Source organism: Maylandia zebra, linkage group LG3 (assembly GCF_041146795.1).
Source record: "Maylandia zebra isolate NMK-2024a linkage group LG3, Mzebra_GT3a, whole genome shotgun sequence".
In the NCBI taxonomy this organism is placed as follows: domain Eukaryota; kingdom Metazoa; phylum Chordata; class Actinopteri; order Cichliformes; family Cichlidae; genus Maylandia; species Maylandia zebra.
In genome coordinates, this window is record NC_135169.1 from 7,841,187 (window position 1) to 7,860,211 (window position 19,025).

General features: G+C 40.8%; 2 protein-coding genes across 2 annotated transcripts; one reads left to right on the plus strand and one right to left on the minus strand.

Moving 5' to 3' along the window:
- Positions 1-10,807: 10,807 nt before the first annotated feature.
- On the plus strand, positions 10,808-15,637 carry LOC112431538 (endoplasmic reticulum chaperone BiP-like). The gene is made up of 10 exons (XM_076882306.1): positions 10,808-10,920; positions 11,014-11,245; positions 11,342-11,479; positions 11,545-11,657; positions 11,759-12,149; positions 12,238-12,475; positions 12,565-12,732; positions 12,868-13,350; positions 14,197-14,481; positions 14,707-15,637. The coding sequence occupies exons 1-10, from the start codon at positions 10,808-10,810 to the stop codon at positions 14,820-14,822; spliced, it is 2,277 nt and encodes a 758-aa protein (XP_076738421.1). The 3' UTR covers positions 14,823-15,637.
- Positions 15,638-16,876: 1,239 nt separating this feature from the next.
- On the minus strand, positions 16,877-18,455 carry LOC143416650 (stonustoxin subunit beta-like). Its single transcript, XM_076882098.1, has 2 exons — positions 18,389-18,455; positions 16,877-17,415 (listed from the first exon to the last, which is right to left on the minus strand). Exons 1-2 carry the CDS (start codon positions 18,453-18,455, stop codon positions 16,877-16,879), a joined length of 606 nt encoding a protein of 201 aa, XP_076738213.1.
- Positions 18,456-19,025: the final 570 nt, after the last annotated feature.

Below are 19,025 nucleotides of genomic sequence, written 5' to 3' on the forward strand. Positions count from 1 at the left end.
TCTCAGGAGACTGAAAAGATTCGGCATGAGCCCCCGCATCCTCAGGACCTTCTATCACTGTGCCATTGAGAGCATCCTCACTGGATGCATCACCACCTGGTACGGCAACAGCACCGCTTACAACCGCAAAGCTCTCCAGCGAGTAGTGCGGTGCTCTGAACGGATAATTGGAGGTGAGCTTCCCTCCCTCCAAGACATCTACAGGAAGCGCTGCCTGAGGAAAGCGGGGAGGATCATCAAGGACTCCAGTCACCCCAGCCATAAACTGTTCAGACTGCTTCCATCAGGAAGGAGGTTCTGCAGCATCCGGTCCCGTACCAGCAGACTGAGAGACAGCTTCTTCCATCAGGCCATCAGACTGCTGAACACGTCATAGACACCTCAGCTTCACTACTGGAACTTCAACATTATGCACTACACACTGTACAGTAATGCCACTGTTTTGCACATATTCAACTCTGTATATTTTATATATTTATTATTGTTTACTCTATTTAATTTGTAAAATATGTGTACACACACACACACACACACGTAGGAAAATATTTAGTATACACATCCAGAAATGCATACACTATTATATATTGTACATATATTTATTAGTTTCAGATGTAGCCATTCTTGTATTTTGCTTGTTTACATTACTGTATTTTGCACAACTCTGTTGCTTGTGAAGCTCGCACACAAGAATTTCACTCACATGTGCTGTACCAATGTACCTGCACATGTGATGTGACAATAAAAGTGATTTGATTTGATTTGATTTGATTGTAAAAAAAAAAACTACATTTCCGTGAAAATTACGTCACTTCCGGTTTCGGGCAGGTAATCGCGGACATGCAAAAGTTCGCGCTGACGTCTATTCCAACGTAGGAAGTGTTACGAACAGCTGATCGGCAAAGCGTGTTTCTGGAATATTATGTTTTTGTTGTTGCAAGTGCTTTTTATGCAGTTTTTGCAAAGTTATATGTGGAAGGAAACCGTGACCGAGGACAAGCTGATGGCATAAGATGTAAGTACAACTCCTCTGGTTTCATATGCAAAAAAAATTATTGCCCTAGCTCACGAAGTTGCAGTGCTACCAGGATTTAAAAATAATTACGCAAAACAGAGCGTGCCGCTCCGACCGGCTTTAAAGGGTTAAAAAGGCTCCTGTCGAGACATTCCTTCTGCGAGCATGCACGCACACACACACGTGTAACCAGTGTGTTTCTGCGTTGTGTCTGACAAAGAGTAAAAGTAAAAGTAAAAGTATGAAAGACATCCAAGTAAATAACTTGCTTGCTCTACACAAACAGTGGGGGAGAGGGTTAGCTCAACCCACCACAACTCCCAAGCTAGCCAGAATTATATATTCATGCTAGCGTTAATGGCACCTAAAACACATTTGTGGCACACACATACTACACATTTATAGCATCTAATAAAAACTGGCACAATGATGACAATAACTGAACTAAAGACACACATTCAGAAATATCAGGGTGACTAAATATACATTATATTTGTGTTTTACAGTGTCTGGAAAGAAATGACACCAACCTCTCCCACAGGGGAATTGTAGAAAAGGGGCAAGGCCAAAGGGGTACACTGTATTTATAGGGTTGCACCAATATAACAATATGTAATTTATGACTGGGTTATACACACACACACACACACACACACACGCGCGCACACACACACACACACACGCACACACACACACACACACACACGCACACACACACACACACACGACACCAACTCTCTGCCATCTATAATCCAGTTTTGAGATCCCTTCCCAGACGCCTTAACGCCCACTCACATCCTGGGCCATCTGACCTCAGGAATTCGCATGATAAGGTGGGGCCAGGTTTCACAATGAACCCACCCGAAAATCTGTCTGATTGGGACCCACACCCAGTTTCACACCTTGGCTCAGGTGATTAGAGGATCATCAGGGGGTCCTTTTGTCCCTCTGTGGGGGGTTACTCCCACTAGATTTATATCTGGGACTCTCCACCATTTGACCTTAGAACTGAAGAAGCTTCTCGGATGAGAGGTGAAACGTCTTCAAGTAACTTAAAGAAGTCCAGATGCTTTTCTTTGCAAGCTCCTTTGACTACGATGACCTGGATGACTGAGAACCTTCACAGACACACACACACATCTTTGTTGGATTTTATATGAACAGTCACATCAAATTTATTCCAGATTTTTGCCTTTGCTTCAATTAAGATGCATCTTTACATCTACAATACCGTTCTCAACTAACTCAACGATGGACGATAACCTGATGATGGGTGAATTTGGAGGGAGAGCTTGAACAGGATTGACTGCTGCGTCAGTACATGCAAAAAGTCTTTGATAGGTTTATAAGATCATGTCAGCGTCAGAGCGATCCAGCAATATTGATCAGTACAGGCAGCGTTATGTTTATATTTTCGAAAATCAACAGACTCATATTCATGTTTCTGTCACAGAGTGGTGACCTGTTCAGGTGTACCTCTGCTGTCACGTTTGGATATTAGAAACTTCCTCTTTCTGCTTGTTGGACAGTTCAGTGTTTCTTCTTTCCATAGCAATATGTAAATGAGTCTGTATATAACTCATATTAACAGTGTGTTTTTGAGTCAGGGGTAAAAACTGTATGTTCATATTGAAATACTGAGTACAAAGACAGTGTGTCTTAGTACAGATGGTTATTTACTGAACAGCTGTCTGCATGAACACCAGAGAAGAATCAGATGTAAGTTTCAAACCTGCAGGCTCATTTCATGTCTGTGTACAGAGGTGCTGTGTGGACCACATTTGAACTGTTGCTTTTTTCTTCTTGGACAATTTTAAACAGATGATCATTTATTAAGAACAATCATATATTTCTTACAGCAGTGTGTGACAAACTAGATATCTGTGTTTAATATAAAGTGCTGCGTGTCCATCAAACACTGAAGAGCTGCTGGATTCATTGTTTCCTCCAAATGAAAGAAAAGTCATTTTCATGTGACAGAGCGACGATGCAGTGGAGTCTGTTTCTGCTTCTTCTGATGGGTGAGTGATCATTTTACCAGGACTCCTGATTGTTTCCACCTGAAATCCTTTAGTTTGATCAGGACTCATTAAACAAATGAACCCTTACTGAGAAAATCAAGGATTGACCTGTAAACTGGACAGTTTGATGGGAACATGAGTTTCCTGCTTGTATCAGCAGATATTCAACAGTATTTCTTCTGTTTCAGGTCAGTGTGTCCTCATCACATGTCAGCTGTATGAGTACCACTTTATTAAAGAAGAGATGAGCTGGGATGAAGCACGGGCATACTGCAGAGAGAAGTACACAGACCTGGCCAAAGTGTTTGACCTGACAGACATGAGAAGACTTCAAGACTCTGCACAGAATCAAACACAAGCCTGGATTGGACTGTACAGCGAGCCAGGAAGAGACAACAGGACGTGGCACTGGTCTCTGCCGGGGGAGGAATACACTGAAAATAAGACCTGTTGGAGAGCTGGAGAGCCAAATGATGTAAAATACCCTGAGAACTGTGTGAGGACAAGAGACAAGTGGGCAGATGTTCCATGAACACCATGATGGAAACCTTTACTTTGTGTAATGTAAGAAGCACTCAGATAACCCTCAGAGGCTCTAGACTTTTACATAGAGAGATTATTCCCTCTGCGAATTGCTACCTTATCGTGCTGGAGGCATTTGTGTGAACCCCCATGGTAAATTGATCCTGGGTGAGGGACCAGACAAAGAGCGATTCAGAAGACCCTTGTGGGAATATCACAGAGGGAACAGTCTACCCTGCCCGGGGTAGGGTGCCCCAGGGCGAGCGTCCGGTGGCCGGACCTTAGTCCATGGGGCCCGGCCGGGCACAGTCCGAAAAGGGGACGTGGGCCCATCCTCCTGCAGGCCCAACACCCACAGGAGGTGTCGTAGGGGTCGGGTGCATTGTTTCCCTGGTGGCGGCAGCAGCAAAGGCCCTGGAGGACTGAACCCCAGCTACCAAGACTGGTGATTGGGATATGGAATGTCACCTCTCTGGTGGGGAAGGAGCCGAGATAGTGCATGAGGTTGAGAGGTACCAGCTAGATATAGTCGGGCTCACCTCAACGTATGGCTTGGGCTCTGGAACCAGTCTCCTGGAGAGGGGCTGGACTCTGTCTCAGTCTGGAGTTGCCCCTGGTGAGAGGCGGTGGTCTGGGTTGGGTTTTCTAATATTCAAATTCAAATTTTTATTTGTCACGTACACAGTCATACACAGTACGATATGTAGTGAAATGCTTGGACAACTGCTCGTGACCTAAATATATCTATATATATATATATATATATATATATATATATATATATATATATATATATATATATATAGATACCTAATATCCCCTCGGCTTGCTGCCTGTACGTTGGAGTTCTTCCCGGTAATGAGAGGGTTTGTTCCCTGTGGTAAATACAGTTATATAGAGAGAGGTGGGAAGGTTAGTTGCAATATAGTATAATAAATATAATACCACTTTACTCTCCACAGAAAGAAGCTTAAATTACTGATTGATTATGTTTCATTTAGCTCAGCAAAAGCGATTGTTGTCTTTACTTTTTTGTCATCTGTTTTTAATTACACAGAATTAAAGTAGAAGGCAGGTAAACTAACTACAGTGATCAATCTGTCTATATACAGCCATAAGTGCTTTGACTGGAGCTTCTGATACATCACTGATCTGCTGTATTACCCAGAACTTCCTGCAACATCACCTCAGGTATGCCTTGCTGTTACTTACCTGCATATTAGCAAACATCTCCTCTTCAGAGTTTTAACAAGCTGATTTCATTATCGCTCTTTTTCATTTGTATCAGTGGGTTTTTTAGTGATGCAAGCAGTCAAATGTGTCTGTATGTTGTGCTTCACTTAATTAGCAGCCCAGGTCTAGAGCTTTTTTTTTTCTTTTGTACCTCAGGCATCATCACAAACCTGCCTTTCATTCATTTATTATGCACAGCTAAGATGCACAGAGATTGTACTTCATCAGTCTGAGAGGAGAGGCCATGTCCTGGTCACGCGCCTGGCACACTTCACTGCACATGTCCCTTCACACTTCTTGTAACTGGGAAAATCCTGGTCATGTGATAGAACAGAAAGTGTTAGTCAAACATCAAAGCCATCACTCAAATTCACATTTTTAAGTGACACAAGGTGTAATGGAGTAACTCTCTCATCAAGTCTTAAAACAATAAAACTGAAAAATAGAATAAAAAATAAAGAAAGAATAAAACAAAAATATCCCTCCAGATCTTTACACCCAACACCAACAAATTCATCCTTGAATGGCCTACTGCAAATTAATGGGCAAAATAAAGTAAAAATAAAATAAACCCTCTCAATATAGCAAATAATTGCAAAACTAAAAAGGGTTAGTATAGTAGTTAAAAAAAATCACCATGTCTTTTTAAATTCTTAAACTAATTTGCAGAACAACAGATTTTGTCTTGTTTTAAGCTTGTTTGTTTTGCAAGGAACTGAACTCTGTTTGCAAGTGCATAGCTCCACTCTCCTCAAGCCACTTCATGACAACAGTCTCCTACTTTCCTAAAAACTTGAGATTTATCCATATCCATGTTATTTGTTTTAGACTTCTCATGGGCCAAGATAACCAAATTCCTCTTTCTTTTATGTAACGAAAGTGAAAGAATTTTACTAAAATTATTGTGATAGCGTCAGTATGTGAAACGAGGAACCTGGTGACGGCAGAGTTGAAAAATGGGGCGGGTCTGAATGACGCAGAGAGAAACATTTCTCTACCAAACTGAAACTGTGAGAAGAACAATGTATTAGTCTCCCACTGACTGTACACATATAGATGTATTTTTGAGTCGTTATCTCACAAGTCGCTGTGATTTTGATGACAGAGATTTGAAGTTTCATTTTGCTCTGCACTGCCTACTAGGAAACCTGACACTGGTTCTCTGCTGAGTGCTGCCACAAACAGAGCACGAAGGGAAAGAGAAGCTTCTAAAGGTTATCGCTGCTCATACTATTTTATTTTCTAAAAGAGAGGATTCAAGACTTCAACAACAAAGTCAAGCAGGTGAGACTCGAACTGGCGCCGGTTGTCTTAAATTGGGGTCTAGGTTGGTGCATAGTCAGCTAAACTGGCAAAATCATAAATTACAGTAGTCTGTGTTTAAGAAGTAAGAAAGGCTATTATTTAAAAATGTTGAGTGACTTAAAAGTCACCCACTCAGATTGGAGGGGGGCGTGTCTGGTAGCCATGTGAAGACGTGTTGTACAGGGCTCCTCAATGGACTAACTTTTTTCATAATTCCATTGCTCCAAAACTAACGAACTTTTAACAACAGCACGATAACACGCCCGTGTGCTGCTCTGAGGCACTTTTTACATCTTCAAGGCTACGGTGTACGAAATATGAGCAAAACTAGATCGGGGAAAGAGCAGGCCGCAAAAGCCTCGGACCTGTCACGGTTGTTAAAGAGTGGACTCAGGCGCGGAGCTCAGAAATAATGACAGTGCATTTATTTACAGTGCAGCAAGGTGACAACAGTTCAAATGTGCAACAATGGTGATAGTGCGTCCCTCCTTCCGTGTAAGCCTGTGCGTGGTAGTGAGTGCCCGTCTCTCCTCCAAGTGCTTCCTTAGTGTCCGTAAATCCTCCGTCAATCTCTGGGTGAACACACACACACGCACACAGATATACACACACTGGCAGGTCGACCGGTCAGGGCGCCGTCAGATCCTGACAGGACCATGCTGAGGACAGACCGGAGGCACCACCCCATGACATGAGTGAGATTATGAGAGCTATTGCTAGCTCTGAAAAGAGGATATTGGACCGTATCGATTCAAGCACGAAAGATTTAAATGATAAAATAGACACAATCAAAGAAGATCTGGAGAAGCAAGAGACCCGTTTGGAAAGTGTTGAGTTTGCTTTGAATACTTCTTCAGACCGGACAGTGGAGTTGGAAAACGAGGTTAGCAAACTGAAATCGGACGTTGCTAAGTTGACCAGCAAGTTGGACGACATCGAGGGGCGACAACACCGGTGCAATGCACGCATTGTAGGGGTGAAGGAGGGCTTTGAAAACACCGGGAAACCTACGGCAGTTATTGCTACAATGCTGATAATAGTTTAATAGTAATATAGATAATATAAGATAATAGTTTAGATAATAGAATTCTTCCCAAGGTTTTAGATTGCCAATACAACTCTATTGTTATCTCAGACCATAGTCGAGTACAATTAGATGTAAATTTTTATGAACGCTCAAGTCAAAAACCGGCCTGCTTGATCCTTTACTCCTAACTAAAGACTCATTTAAAAAAAATGGTCTCTGAGCAAATACAGTTTTTCTTAGAGACAAATCAAACCCAAGGGATGAAAATGACTGTTGTATGGGAGGCATTAAAGGCCTATCTTAGAGGCCAGATGATTTCATATGTATCATTTCAAAAAAGAAATACTTACAACAAATGAACAACCTAGCCAACAGTATAAAAGAGATTGACTGCTTATATGCAGAAAATCCAACACCAGACCTCTATAAGAGAAAATTATTACTAAATTCAGAATACAAAATTCAGTCCATTCAGCAAACAGAACGTTAATTTTTCAAATCAAGGCAAAAGTTCTATGAACATGGAGAAAGAGCCGGAAAACTTTTGGCACATCAAACTAAGCAATCCATATCAGCTAACACGATTTCTGAAATCTGTAAAACCTCTGGAGAAAAGACGTCTGATCCGAAAACCATTAATGACCAGTTTAAAATGTTCTGTTCCAGTCTTTATACCTCAGATCCGGTTGATGAAAAAAAGATTGCTGAAACGCTTGATAGATTACCGATTCCACAAATATCTGTAAATGACAGAACAGAAATTGATAGAGAGATAACCATTAGTGAAATTGTCAAAGTAATTAAATCAATGCAAAGTAACAAGGCACCGGGACCTGATGGTTTCCCTATTGAACTATATAAAATATTTATAGACAAACTAGCACCAATACTCAAAGATGTATACCAGGAAATATTCTTTCAAGAGAAATTACCAGATACTATGAAACAAGCCATAATTTCTGTGCTGTACAAAAAGGGTAAGGATCCCTCACAATGCAGCTCCTACAGACCGGTGAGCCTCTTAAATTGTGATTACAATATTCTCACAAAAATCTTAGCTAATAGAATCGATGTTACACTGCCAAAAATTATTAATCCTGATCAAACCGGCTTTATACCAGGGCGACAGTCATTTTATAATATGCACCGCCTATTTAATATTTTATATGCATCAGAACCAAAAGAAAAGTCAGAAATAATAATTTCTCTTGATGCAGAAAAGGCCTTCGACCGTATAGAATGGCCATATGTTCATGTGGTCCTAAATCAATTTGAATTTGGCCCATTGTTTCGAAAATGGATTAAAATACTGTATTCCTCTCCAGTTGCAGCAGTGAGGACAAATAATGTAACCTCTGACATTTTTCAGCTTGGTAGAGGCTGCAGGCAAGGCTGTAGTTTATCTCCCTATCTTTTCAAGTTAGTAATTGAACCTTTAGCTATCGCTCTTAGGGAGGACGGTCAGGTTGCCGGAATCTCTAGGGACGGGACAGTGCACAAAGTATCATTGTGTGCAGATGACCTATTGCTGTATATATCTAATCCAACGGGATCAATCCCTAAACTGCTCAAGGTATTAGACCACTTCGGACGCATATCTGGATGCAAATTGAACTATTCAAAAAGCCTACTGTTCCCTATTAATAACATAGAGCAAGATTTCTCTGCCTTCCCTTTTAAATTAGAAAAAGAAACGTTTAAATATTTGGGAATAAATATAACCCGTACAATGAACGAGTTGCGGATTCATAATTTTGACACTTTGTTAGAACAAACATCACAAGATTTTAAAAAATGGGCAACACTTCCGATCTCATTAGCAGGCAGAATAAATATAGTTAAAATGACGGTCTTACCAAAATTTCTCTATGTTTTCCAAATGATTCCTGTTGTTATAACCAAATCAATTTTCAAAGATTTAGACAGATTAATAGCAACATTTATTTGGAAAAATTCAAATCCCAGAATAGAAAAAACATATTTGGAAGTACCAAAAGAGGCTGGTGGGCTAGGGTTGCCAAATTTTATCTTTTACTACTGGGCGGCTAATATCACCAAATTATTGCACTGGAAATATGTTTATGAGAACAGCGAGGGTGAGGCTTGGGTAAAAATGGAACTGATGTCAAATCCACTTCTCCTCCTAATCTCATCCCTAGCTCTAAATCAAAAACAGAAAATAACAAATCCAGTTGTAAGAACATCTATTAAAATATGGCTTCAATTCAGAAGGCACTTCTGTTTGCAACAGGTTAGTAATTTTTTTCCTGTTGCTTTTAACCCTTTTTTTTTTTTTTTGCCATCCATTTCAGATAAAGCATTCCAAATTTGGCATAATAATGGTTTGAAGTTTTTTTACAATTTATTTTCAGGAGAAACTTTTAACACCTTTGACGCTCTGCTGAGAGATTACAATATACCAACCTCACATATGTTTAGATATCTGCAAATACGAAGTTTTGCAAAAACATTGTTTCCTTCTTTCCCCTACCTACCTCCCAAAAATCAAGTGGATACCATTTTGGAAATGGATCCTTTTGGCAAAAGAAGAATCTCCGCCATATACAAACTGATACAGAGCTTAAGGCCTATTACTTGGGAAAAAACTAAAAATAATTGGGAAAAAGACATTGGGGTGGATTGATCTGATGATGAGTGGAGATCTTGCTTGAATCGTATACATACTTCCTCCCTTTGCATGCGCCATGGTTTAATTCAGTTTATAATTCTTCATCGTCTTCATTATACAAGAGAGAGGCTTTCAAAGTTTTTCCCAGAAGCCGATCCTGCCTGTCCCAGGTGTGGATATAATCCAGCAAATGAGGGTCACATGATGTGGTCTTGTCCGAACCTGGATAATTACTGGGGAAACATATTTAAAGTATTATCTCACATCAGTGCGCAAAATTTAGTGCTTGATTTCCGCATTGGCATTTTTGGAGTTATGCCATTTCAATACAAAATTAGTAAATCTCAGGAAAATGCCATAGCATTTGCTACGTTGCTTGCCCGTAGACTTATTCTATTCCACTGGAAGTCTGATAAGGCTCCTTCATACATACAATAGTTAAATGAGGTGCTTTTCTTTTTACCACTGGAAAAACTTAGATACAGAGTTCTCTCATCACAACAAAAATTCTCTGTGACTTGGAACCCATTTATTGACTATATAGAAACGTGTTTTCCAGACGTGTGACATACGTTTTTTGTTTGTTTTTGTTTTGTTTCTGTTTACATGAGCCTCGGGTGGGGAGGGAGGGGGGGATGTTTCTCTTTTTTTTCTTTGTATAATGGCAACGTTTTCATTATGTATTGTGACCATGATTTGTGAAAAAAAAATTTAAAATATTAGTTTAAAAAAAAAGTCATTCACTCAGTCAAATATTTTATTTTTACAAATCGCAACAAACGTTGCACAGTTTTGTCAATATATTTTAAGTTGCTAAAAGAACACTGGACTGATTCTACTCTAGGTACAATAACACAGTCATAAAATATTTATAGTATTTATTCTCTAAGACCAACTTCAAATCTGCCATGGTTCTGGGACTCACCAAATCACATCTGTACCATTGGCTTTTTGAACTTGGGAGGCTTAGTCCACTTATTGATCTCAAGGCCACATTGATTTATGTTGTATTTCTTTTCTACATTTCTCCTTGTAGATTGGAGAGGAAACAAACAAAGATGAAGCTGTTGTGGGTTGTGATTCTGTTAGTCGGCACAGTGTTTGGCGCCGCCGATGATGACAAGAACACTGTGACTGTGATTGGGATTGATCTGGGGACCACATACTCTTGGTAAGTCACTTCAGACTCTTTAAATAATGACACGATACCACTGTTGGAAAAAAAAAGTGAGATTCAGACTGAATTCAAGCTGTTATCTTGCAGTGTTGGAGTGTTCAAGAATGGGCGTGTGGAGATTATTGCCAATGACCAGGGAAACCGAATCACCCCCTCCTACGTGGCCTTCACCAGTGAAGGTGAGCGTCTGATTGGTGATGCTGCCAAGAATCAGCTGACCTCTAACCCTGAGAACACCATTTTTGATGCCAAGAGGCTGATTGGTCGCACATGGGATGACTGGTCTGTGCAGCAGGACATCAAGTACCTGCCCTTCAAGGTGAGCTTCTAAACTGAAAATAAAACTTGTTGGTTCTTTGGGTCATGTTTGAGCTAAATTCTTGTTAAATTAATATTGATGTATATTACTGTGAAGGTTATTGAGAAGAAGAGCAAGCCCCATATCCAGGTTGACATTGGTGGTGGCCAGGTTAAGACCTTTGCTCCTGAGGAGGTCTGTGCGATGGTGCTGACTAAGATGAAGGAGACAGCTGAGGCTTACCTGGGAAAGAAGGTACAAAAATGCTAATCTTAATTAATTGGTGTATCGTCAAATCTAACTTTATCCTTTTTCCTCAGGTCACACATGCTGTGGTCACTGTCCCAGCCTACTTCAATGATGCCCAGCGCCTGGCCACTAAGGATGCTGGTACCATTGCTGGTCTGAATGTTATGCAAGTCATCAATGAGGCGTAAGCATCCAGTCAAAATGAATTTGATCATCTGCTATTTGAAACTGTAAAAAATGTCCCTGCCCTCCCTTCTAACAATAAGTTCTCACTGTATTCTTTAGAACTGCTGCTGGTATTGCTTATGGCCTGGACAAGAAGGATGGAGAGAAGAACATTCTTGTCTTTGATCTGGGCGGTGGCAGCTTTGATGTTTCTATTCTGACCATTGAAAATGGTGTATTCGAAGTGGTGGCCACCAGTGGTGACATTCATCTGGGAGGTGAGGACTTTGACCACCGTATCATGGAGCACTTCATCAAGCTGTACAAGAAGAAGACTGGCAAAGATGTGAGCAAAAACAACCGTGCTGTGCAGAAGCTGCGTCGCGAGGTCGAGAAGGCCAAGAGGGAGCTATCTGCCCGGCACCAAACCCACATTGAGATCGAGTCATTCTTTAAGGGGGAAGACTTCGCTGAGACCCTGACTCGTGCCAAGTTTGAAGAGCTGAACATGGTAAGATATTAATCTGGTTTTGAAAATATTGCATATCAAATCCTAATGAAGAAGCGGTAGGACAACTTGTGTGTTCTTTAAAACCCAGGACCTGTTCCGGTCCACCCTGAAGCCTGTACAGAAAGTGCTGGAAGATGCTGACTTGAAGAAGTCTGACATTGATGAGATTGTCCTGGTTGGAGGCTCCACTCGTATCCCCAAAATCCAGCAGTTGGTGAAGGAGTTCTTCAATGGCAAGGAGCCATGTAGAGGCATCAACCCTGATGAGGCTGTTACATATGGAGCTGCTGTGCATGCTGGTGTGCTTTCTGGAGAGGAGGACACTGGTGAGTCATGACTCTTAGAAAATTTTTATTTAATAGGCTTGAGCTTTCAAATGTGATCCTGTTTACTAAACCTTTTCCTTCACTTGCAGGTGATGTGGTTCTTCTGGATGTATGCCCCATTACCCTTGGTGTTGAGACTGTTGGAGGAGTAATGACCAAGCTGATCCCCAGGAACACAGTGGTGCTCACCAAAAAAGCCCAGATATTTTCTACAGCCTCTGATAACCAGCCTATTGTCGTCATCAAAGTTTATGAAGGTAAGAGTTTGGATATAGTTTTTTCAAGTTCCAATCTAGTGCTTTATAAAAAGAATCCAATGACAAGAAACACGTGACAGTTAAATTATATGTTCCACAAGTCTAATTGTCACCTTTTTTTTTTTTTTTTTTTAGGTGAGCGTCCTTTGACCAAAGACAACCATCTTCTGGCTACCTTTAACCTGACTGGCATCCCCCCTGCTCCTCGTGGTGTACCGCAGATTGAAGTCACCTTTGAGATTAACTTCAGTGGCATTCTGCGTGTCACTGCTGAGGACAAGGCCACAGGCAATAAGAACGAGATCACAACTAACCAGAACTGGCTAATGCCTGAGGACATCAAACGCATGGTGAACGACGCCAAGCACTTTGCTGAGGAAGACAAGAAGGTGAAAGACAGGATCAATGCTCACAATGAGCTGGAGGGCTACGCATATTCCCTGAAGAACCAGATTGAATCCATTAAGAAGGTAGTGGAGGAAAAGATTGAGTGGTTGGACTCCCACCAAGATGCTGACCTGGACGACTTCCAGGCCAAGAAGAAGGAACTTGAGGAGGTGGTTCAGTCCACTATCAGTACGACCTGTGGTAGTGCAGGTGGTCCACCAGCAGATAGCAGTAAGCAAAATGAGAAGGATGAGTTGTAGGCAGGTCTGAAGTCTTATCACTCCTTGGCCCTCTGGCATGTTGGTGTACATATTGGACTGATGGGACTCAAATTGTGAGAGGAGTGGTGGCAAAGGGGCTGACCATAATAAATTGAGTATGGGCTGACCATACTGAGAGACTTTAAAATACGTTTCAGTGTGTGGCTGTACTCAGGTGGTAGAGCAGCTCATCTACCAACCAGAAGGTTGGTGGTTCGCAGTCTGCACCAGGTCCTCTGGTGGTCAGAGCCCTCTGACAGGGCCCTCTGGTGGTCAGGGCCCTCTGACCACCAGGTCCATCATTTACCAGGAGGAGCCTGGTAAATGATGGGTGCCCAAATCCTTCTCAGAATCATAATCCAACACAGCGATGATGATGAGCAGAAATAGACGACATCATTCTGCTAAGATGTTGATCAGACTCATGTCTTTGATTAAGAACAAAGATGATCTACTTACTAGCAGCTCTCTTTAGCACTCTTATGTTTATGACAAAAGAATTTCTCTCTGCCTCGGTAAAGTTCTTCTTCTCTTGTCCTATCTTATCTTAGTTTATATTATCTTATCTTATGCTATGGAAATATAATGCTTCCTATGAAATGAAATAGGGAACCTTCAGTATGTATTTCCACTTTATCACATGACATGAAACCAACAAAAAAAATCTGTTCTTGCACATTTGTGTTTTTTCCATTTTCACTAGAAACTGGAGTTCAGCAGCAGAAGCTTCTGTTTCTTTCAGTTTTTTGTTTTCTCGTGTTATTGAGTGCAGCCTGTCGCGTGGTGTTGTGAGTAAACTGTATGTGTTTGTGCACAGATGCTCCTGACAGTGTGGAAATCTACACTATAGTAAATGTGGAGATTGGAGTCCAGAACACTCTGATCTGTCATGTGACTGGTTTCTATCCTGCTCCCGTTAACGTCACCTGGAGCAAGAACACGAAGAAAGTGGTTATAGGAACCAGCATCACTGTTCCCTTATCCAACAAGGATGGTTCCTTCAGCCAGACGTCCAAACTGGACTTTGTTCCAAAGGGAGGAGATTTGTACGCCTGCATAGTGGAACATGTGGCCCTGACCCAACCAGTTACCAAAATCTATGGTGAGTATATCAGGTTCAGTTTATTATAAAATGTACCAACAACAGTAATCACAAGGTGAGTTATATTCTAAGGCAAAGGCTCCATGTGTGCAAAGCAATGGAAGTGTGTTCAATGATCTCTAATAATATGATCTGAAATAAAAAAACAAGCAGAAAGTGTTGGTCCCAGCACAAAGACTGACTGTTTACAGATGTGAAGGTCCACGTCTCTCTCTGTCTCTGCAGAGGTGGAGGACGTTGAATCCATTCTGGAACCTACAAATTTTTGTGGAGTGGGTCTGACTGTCGGTGTCCTTGGCGTGGCAGCAGGAATCTATCTCTTCATCCGAGGAATAGAATAGAATAGAATAGAATAGAATTCAACTTTATTGTCATTGCACATGCACAGGTACAGGGCAACGAAATGCAGTTTGCATCCATCCAGAAGTGCTTTAGTGATATAGGTATATTACAATATATATTAGCAATAGTATAGATATGTAAGTATATTACAGAAATGGGTCTATTATGGTATGTTATAATGTACACGGTATGAAGTATGTTGTGAATATTCTATAACTAAGTATGTACAGGCTGTAGTGAGTACAAGCTATGTACAGGCTATGAACAGGATATAAATATGAAAAACTATACAGAATGTGAAATAAATAACTTTACAGAAATCTGAGATATACAGCTATACAGAAATGGGAACTATGCAAGTTGTAAACAGTTGTTGGATTAAAGATTATCGAATGTACAGAATGATTATTTACACAGAGCTATACAGTAGTGCAGTTAAGATAAGTTAAGATAAGATAAGGAAGAAAGTGATGCTGATCGGTTGATGCTAATGTTTTAATAAATTCCGAGGTAGACACCATCCTGTGATGAACTGATTTTTATATGATTCAGTACAAATGAAACATGTGGAGGAAAACTGTGGCAGCTGGTCCAAATGATCTCAGACCCTCCTGATCCTCACTGGGACTGATTATTGATGTGAAACGGAGAGTTTCACATCATTAAAGATTTACTGAGGAAATGTTGATTTCAGTGTGTTTCTGAATGTTTCTGTTGTGGAACGGTCTCATGCTGTATTTGGTGAGCTGATTTTTCTTGTGTGCAGAATGAAGATGAAGCTCGTGACTTTTTGAATTAAAATAACTGAATGTTTCTTTTTGATATTAAATTCATTCTTTTTATGGAGCAGCAAAACTGAAAAACAAATAAAAATCAGGTTAAAAGAAAGGCTAAAAAACTCAGGCCTTATCAGACTTCTATTTCTATTAATTGTTTCAAAGGTCTTGCACGGGAACCTGAACAAATTAAACCTGATTACATTTTAAGAAAAGACTGAAAAGATGAGCCCATCCAGCACCATCCTTGCCTGGTCCAGCCTCGTCTGGATAATAATTTCCCCCAGGGATCAATAAAGTATTCTGATTCTGATTGTCTTGTCCGGCAGTTGCTACACCGCCGTTAGGTCCCGCTCGGCCTGTACCACCTCACCTTTGCCGGCCGCTCTCTAGGCCCCTAGCTGGACATTGTTACTGTGTAAGGCGGCCTCCTGAACGAGTTCGTTGCTGCAGTTGGCTTCATGGTCGGCTTCGCGGTCGGCTTCGCGGTCGGCCTCCGGATCTGCTCTGTCACCGCCACTGCTTTCCGTATTGTTTGTTCCCGTACCTGGTTGGTCTTTTTTTCTCCGCCGCTGCATTCTGCGGTGGAGTTTTATTTATTATATATATATATATATATATATATATATATATATATATATATATATATATATATATATATATATATAAAGACATTGTGTCTTTTTGTCAAAAGACATTCAGAAAGAAGACAAGACTAGTTTCAATTGGTAAATTCAGTCTTTCTTATTTATTAGTTGATGATGATACTCCCAGACAATCATTTTATCGTTATAACTGCATTAAAATCCATTGAGCCAATATTTGCAGCTTCTATGGCAAAAGTGTTTATAAATGATGAGCTTCCAACAATAAGTTAAACATATGATGAGTTTGGAAAAATCCCATTAAAAAAGTCCCATTAATCAAACATTTGGATTAATTTTCATGAACTCAGACTTGTTGAAAATCCAGAGGAGCTGGAACTGTGTGAACTGAGTTTCAGAGAAACACAACATACTGATATTCACTGTGAAGCTTTGAGTGGAAAAAATATAGAAAAACAACATGTGGGCCTGGAACAATAGCAGCTTGCATCTTTAAAAGACTGAAGAGGAAGAAGTTTACAAGAAATCATTTAGAACAGTTTCAAACATCAACTGATTGAATCTATGAATCTGAAAACATGTTTCTGAGTGAAAGAGACAGACATGTACAGACTGAACTATCTTTTCAACAACTATTACAGTGTTTCTCTAACAGGAGGGCACTCTTTACACTCAACTCAACAGAAGCACTGATGAACCATATTCAACTGCAAACCCAGGATAGAGAGTTTCAGTGAATGTGGTGTTGAAGGTGTGGAGGTGGATCAGAGTGTCAGAGGAGACTCTGTAGAAGGACAGAGTGCCAGCAGGACAGTCCACATACACTGCTGCTCTGTTAGAGACAGAGGAGGAGGAGGAGGAGGAAACAGAGGTCAATCTGTTATTGTGAACTACACCTTGAGTGTCATCATTAGAGCAGATCAGACACCAGGAAAGCTCATTCCCTCCAAACGTAGAGTCCTTACTGATTCCTTTCCTTTTGATTCTTCCGTAACTAACTGATACATGCACCTCTCCTTTCCATTCAACCTCCCAGTAACAGCGACCAGTCAGACCATTTCTACACAGCAGTTGAGGATCACCATCAAATCTGTCTGGATGATCAGGATATGACTGAACCTCATCAAATGTACATGTCACCCTTCTGTTGTTGTCAGACAGTTTGAGGTATTTTTGTGCTGTCATTGTGTCGATTGTGAGTTGACAGGAATCTGATGAGAGAACAAACACAATCCAGCTGCAGTTATTGATCCATCATCACTTGACACTTTGATGATGACTCCTGACATCAGAGATGTGAATGAGTGATGTGACAGTTTGAAGATGGTTGAATGTGTGCTGCTTTGTTTTCATGACTCCCATTAAAAACACACTTACACTTCCTCAGACCTGGTCTCAACCATCGGACTCCAGCAGGCTCCACCCTGAAAGGAAGAGGGGGGTCAAACCAGCACAGTCTCTTTCAGCATGCACACATGGACATTACATGGCTTTCATACACACACTGTTAGACACCGATAAAGGAACAGTCCGAGATTTTCACAAATACACTTCAATCCATATGTGGCTCAAACTGCTAATGATCTGCACTCAGTACAACACTGTATTGAATGAAATATAACTGATTCAAACTGTCACCTTCATTATTTTTATATTCCTCTTCTGTTTAGCTGGAAAGGATACCTCCCTGCCTTTGATTTTATTAATGACCTTTCATAGTTTCCTGTAGCATCCAGCGATCTGAAATGTGTTTCATGCTTTCTAACACTATAAACTCAAAACGTAAACTCAAAAGTTTTAGAACACCCTTTTCTACATATTTATTGCAGTTTAAGTCCTGTTAAGCACCCACACCCCAAAAATTAGGGGAAAAGGGAGGAGATCGCATTTAATCCATCATAACACGGGTTTAGAAGTATAAGTCCAAACATGTGTGGTATCCAAAGAAACAACGAAAACAAGTGAAGATTTAAAGAGCAGTTATGTAAAAGTCCACTAAACAAACAACTGAACCAGAAATTCTCATGTAACCAGCTAAAGAAAGGCTAGCTAGCCTTCAGAGCTATCACAGATTCCAAATACCAATGTTCATCATGCTCAGACCATAATTCACTGAAAGAGCTGCAAAGGAAGACCACAAAATCACATAGGGATTCAAATGCACTAAGACAGAAGTTGGCTTACCATCCTGAGTTTTTTTTTCCATTATTTCTGCGGTAGCCAGTAGCCCTGTGATATCAGCAGCTACCATGGCTAACTGGGCACATCAGAGCCACCTCTGTCCAAAACCATCATTTTAGACCCTGCTACAGACACGTCACTGGACAGACGGCGCATGCTGTAAATCTGGGCCCATGTGGGGTTTGGCTGCAACTTCTGATTGGTTGGAGCTAAGTGAACATGGCATTGTTACTGTGATTCTATTTGCTCAAACAATTAAAAACAGGTGTTTACAATGCCAAAAAGTTTCAGCCTCTCAAAGTTTAAAAGGCCAGACGCCATTTAAACTACATGTGTGTGGCAGAAAGGGCCAGTAGCCTGTGAATATGTGGTTAATTCTTCAGAAGAGTTCTCTCAGGAGATTAGAAAGAAAATCGTAGACAAGCATGTTAAAGGTAAAAGATAAGACCATCTCCAAGCACCTAGATATTCCTGTGACTACAGTTACACATGTCATTCAGAAATTTAAGATCCATGGGATTATAGCCAATGTCCCTGGACGTGGCCGCAGGAGGAAAATTGATGACAGATCAAAGAGACTGATAATCTGAATGGTAACAAAAGAGCCCAGAAAGACTTCTAAAGAGATCCAAGCTGAACT